Raw genomic sequence first — 5,083 nt, forward strand, 5'->3', positions numbered from 1 at the left:
TGTATGGAAGAATGGAAAGAATGCTGTATATGGAGTCAGAGGACCTGGGTTCGTATCCTGACTGTCATTTACTGTCCATGTGACCTTGAACAAGTCCATTTATTTCTTTGGACCTCATTTTCCTCAAGCATAAAATGAAAGGCTTGACCTCTGTGTTACCTTTCACCTCTATATAAATGATTCTATGATCCTAATGCCTGGAATTTTTTTTGAATGTTATCCATGATTTTACTGTTATAGGGAATTCCATGTACCAATTCAGGTCAGCTCTTGCTCTAAAACTTCTAATGACTTACCCAGGGTCACATAGCCAGGATGTGTTAGAAGAGGGACTTGAACCCAGGTCCCCCTGATCTTGATGTCAGCTCTCTACCCATAGTACCATGGGGCTTCACACCTAATATATTCCAGGGATTTAATTAATGTCTATTAAATTGAACGTAATTTTCAAATGGGAGTAAAATCCCCATTTGTACACAACTTGCTTTCCTTCAAGCCCAAACAAATTTCCTTAGGATCTGAGTTCATTTAAATAGCTACCTTACTGAGGCATTCATATCTAATGTGACCTGTACTAAAATACTACCCCAGTGCCTCATTAGAGTTTGGAGTTGGCCACATGTCCTTGGAGTCTATGTCAACAGAGCACAAGGTTTTTTTGCTCCTACCAAGTAGATAAAATTTAAACTAGACTGGAAATGGGCTGTTTGTCACCTGAAAACCAGCCCAGTTAAGTATGGAAAGGTTGGCCATTGTTTGATGACTTTTTTTTTGAGTGTAGTAATTAGTGAAGACTGCCAATGAAAGAATTAGAGGGGTCACAATCTGTGTCAGTGGATGGATGACCCACAACAATAAAATGAATGGATCTTAAATTTTTTTTGAACTAAGTATGTAATGTATCTAATGCAAAGCCTTAGAGAAGAAATGTTTTTCAAAACGTGATGCTTGAAAAGAAAAATGAGAGAATGAAAAATTTTTACTTTTTGTATTTGTAGAAAATAAATGAGTAAGGATCTCTTCCTTTCCTTCTCCCCCTAGTTTAATGGAGGAATAGATGTGTGTTTTATAATGACTATAAATATTCTAGAACTTCTCTCTCTGTGTGTATGTATGCACGTATGTATGCATGTATGTGTGTGTGTATGTGTGTGTGTGTGCATGAGAGAGAGAGAGAGTCTGGTGAAGCAGATGGACCTCTTCTTAGAATTTTTTTTAATAATTGAAGGAATTCCTAAATTTCAGTTAGAGGCTAGTGAAAATCAAGATACAGGTTTTTTTAATCATCCAAGTTCATGAGCCCCCTGAAATCTGTACATGGACCCTAGTTTAAGAACCTCTGTTAAAATGTCTGGAAGCTGGTGATGAATATCCTATTATTCAACTAATTCTAAAGGCTTCCTCCTCATGCTGACCTCTTAACCACAGTCTTTCTTGGCTTTTTTTTTTGCCATTTGCAAGAAAAAGTCAAAAGTGCTTCCACTCTGTCAAGGTAGGATTGCCCATAGGTTAGACCAGAATTTCCTTTTCTGCTTATTACCAACCACAAACAAATTCTCAGTTTGTGCTGCCAATGAAGAGACACCCTTAACCTAACACAAAGTTGGGGGGTGATGTAAGGAAAATTTCCATTCTGGAGCCTGATGTGAAGTAAAAGTGCTTTCTAGGGATCCCTCAACAATGGTACAATGGATGGAGACAATGAGCACCATCACCCAAAGACCCCACATTAGTTAAAGGAAACAAATGATAAGACTGAAATCCCACAACACCATAGCTATTAATAACCCAAACTAGCATCACTGCCTATCTCGCACCATCTCATTTGCTAAAACTTGTGAAAAATTGTGATGATGACATTCAACAGCCACGTATAAATATGAGCAGCTGAAGGAGGCAAAGTACATTCTTCTCCTGATCATCAACAGGTTTGCTATTAGGAAAGAAGGGTTAATTCAGCTGAGTGACTTGCACCCGATAAACTTATATACAGGGAAGCACTTGGTTTATACTCTTCCTGCCTGGTTACCTTCTTGCTGAAACAATGAATTATTCGAGCTACCTCTTAGCATCCTGGCTTTGTGTTATGTTGGGTTATTCTCAAGCTACTATAGGAGAAGACCTAAGAACTCTTATGGAATACTTTGTAAGTATGAACTTCTAAGGGAGTATATATTTTTTTCTACCTCTCTGTCCTTGATTACCTTACTTGTTCTTGAAAATGGCTTACAGTTTACTTTCCTGGGTGTTTGTGATGGGTTGACATAAGTAGCTACAGCTGTTTATTTGATGATCATTAACCAGATTCTCTACTTCATCTGAAATAACTGGCTCTAAGCCACCACTTTATGTAGTCCTAATGACTTCATAAGGGAATTAGTATGTGATCCTGGGCAAGTCACTTAACCCTGATTGCCTTGCAAAAAAAAGTAGAGGTGAGGGATTAGGAAGGACTTAAAGATTTTTAGAGACAGGCAGTTTAGGAATGTGAAGAAAGATGACATTGTCAATAGTACTGGATATTGGGGGGGAGCATTTATTAGGAAATGGAACCCATGGTTCTGTCCATATTGAAAAGAACAATCACATGCCATGGATTTCAGGTTTATTGGACAACTGGGAAATAAGACAGGAATAAGGCAAATTTAGCAGGAACTAGTTTTGGTTATGGGGGAGATAGTCAATGAACAACTGAAATAACATGATCTGGAGTTCCTAGATACCCCACACCTCAAAATAATTGCACCATGTATTTGCAAGTCATCCATTGGCCCCTTCTGGGATAGTCTTAAACAGTCATTTGCTGAAATTTTTGTTGTGGTTATGAAGCCAGCTTGCTGTTCTTTTCCTTATTGATTAACAATTATGGGATCTTAGATTTAGAACTGGAAGAGATCTTAGAGATCAGTTAGTTCAATCTGTTCACTTTATAGAAGAGAAAACTGAGTCTTAGAAAAGTGAGATGACTTCCCCAAGATTACACAGGAGACTAGTAGGTTAAGACAGTAAATAACAGGAGCAATATTTGAAACCAGGGTCTTCTGATTCCAAATCAAGATTTGTCCATTGTGTCCACTGATAGGTACCCTTAACTGGTCATTTTTGTGTTTGAAATATTTTACTTTTTGGGACCATTTTTAAAAGTTTTGTTGCAGCTTTTAAAAGCACACACATACACACAATGCTTTAAACTTCTTGCTTTTGATCCTGTACAAATTTCATTTGGATATTCCCCAACACCCCAGTTTTTTTCCTTCTCAGCCTGTCATAGCTGCCATAGGAATTTGGCCAGGGTCAGAGAAACAGTCTTGAGTCTCATGCCCAAGGGGGCAGTGTTTCCTAGTGGGACAAGTCTTAGACTATTAAATCTAGCAGGGCCTTTTGATGTGAAGTGACTTTAAAAAAAAAAAAAGGCAACTGGTGCTATTTTGGTCAATTACAATCATCATCTGTGCAGAGTTCATTGGTGAGTGGTAAAAAGAGGTGTGGAGAAAATAGGAAAGTAAGAAGAATGGCATGTATTTTATCTCATTCATTTGCCTGTTTTTGAATACCTCATTGGGACAGATTGATAGAACTTGAATGAAGGTGGAAACACTACTTTCTTGAAATAAATGGGCTGGTTAACAAAAGTTGAAATCCCTGAGAACTCAAATAATCCTTATTTATGAATATAATCAGAACTCATGGACTTAGTAGGATATGTATTGTATATTTCACAGGGCAATTCATGACCAGATTAAAACACATTTACTTTCTCTTTTTTAGCAGAATGAAAGTACATCATCTGATATATCTGATAATGGGACTCTTTTCTTGAACATGATGGACCGTTGGAAAGAGGTGAGCTATTGTTCCTTATGCAGGCCATTTTCTCATCAGTTACAGTATCTTACACTCTAGTGCCCCATTGGGATACTGACCTCTCCCAACTTGCGCTCATAGGGCAAATCCCTTGAAGGGATAATTATCCAAAGTTGAAGTTGCTCTGTGCGTTCACACTCCTAAAACTATAGTTCACCCTTTCCCCTGCTCCCGCCAGGGACATTTCTAACATTCTCCATTTCTCTTTCCCCCTCCCAGGATGGTGACAAGAAAATCCTAATGAGCCAAATTGTCACAGTTTATTTCAAAATCTTTGAAATCTTCAAGAACAACACCATCATCAAAAAAAGTGTGGAGAACATCAAAGAAGATATGATCATGAAATTCTTCACTAACAACACTGCCAGCAAGGTGAATGACTTTGAAGCGGTCATCAACACTCAGGTGAGGATAGTGAAATTCTATGGCTGGTTTTCTAAACAGAATTTGGTTCAAAAAGGAGATTCTCAGTGTATGAATAAGCCAACTCAATGATAAGGTGTACCTCTGGGGATTGAGTTTCCTGACTTTGCCAAATATTATCCAAGAAGAGCAATCACGCCTCCTAGTGTTAGCTTTAGAAATCGTCTGGTAGCATAAGTGTGCAGGACTAGTGGGCTAAATGTCACCTCAATGAGATAAATGATGCTGTGGCCAAAATTCTTCCCTTCAAATTGAGGTCATGCTTCATGTGGTTTGGGGGAAGGTGTGTGACAAATCACATAAATATATTTCTGGAGAAATGCTGGTCATGATGGTAAACACTGAATCCATGACCACAGGAAAAGTTGATCAAGATCGGGTTGAATTCACTCTTCAAGGGGTGAATAATAGCTTGTGTCCAGTCTCCTCCCAATGAGAAGGAGAGAAGGAGAATGGAAGGGTTAGGGAGATGTTGGTCATTGAGAAGAGTCTTATTTAGCCTTGTAAGATTCTCCTATTCTTCATATGAAAGAAAAAGAAGCCTGGGCCCTGGGGTAAGCCACTTAGGGGATTAGGCTGGTAGGCTCCATTTTTTTATGCAGAATAGTGCAATGTAACACATAGCCAAGATTTTATCTAACCATCCATCCATCCATCCATCCATCCATCCATCCATCTATGTATCTATATATCTGTATCTATGTATCTGTGTATCTATGTATCTATCTATGTATCTGTCTATTTATCTACCTGTCTGTCCATCCATCTACCCATCCATCCATCTACCCATTCATCC

The 5,083-nt window shown here is 38.4% G+C and overlaps 1 protein-coding gene across 2 annotated transcripts in view; it reads left to right on the forward strand.

Moving 5' to 3' along the window:
- The first annotated feature begins 1,928 nt into the window (after positions 1–1,928).
- Positions 1,929–5,083, forward strand: part of IFNG (interferon gamma) — a 5,524-nt gene continuing 2,369 nt past the window's right edge. Inside the window, exons 1-3 of one of the 2 annotated variants that reach the window (XM_027854201.1) lie at positions 1,929–2,146; positions 3,769–3,843; positions 4,084–4,269. In XM_027854201.1, coding sequence (XP_027710002.1) covers positions 2,045–2,146; positions 3,769–3,843; positions 4,084–4,269 — 363 coding nt within the window. In that variant the 5' untranslated portion in view covers positions 1,929–2,044. The remainder of the gene's footprint in view (positions 2,147–3,768; positions 3,844–4,083; positions 4,270–5,083) is intronic. The other variant, XM_027854202.1, reaches the window with a different exon arrangement.

Source organism: Vombatus ursinus, unplaced genomic scaffold, assembly GCF_900497805.2.
Source record: "Vombatus ursinus unplaced genomic scaffold, bare-nosed wombat genome assembly UNPS02010320.1, whole genome shotgun sequence".
Taxonomy (NCBI): Eukaryota; Metazoa; Chordata; class Mammalia; order Diprotodontia; family Vombatidae; genus Vombatus; species Vombatus ursinus.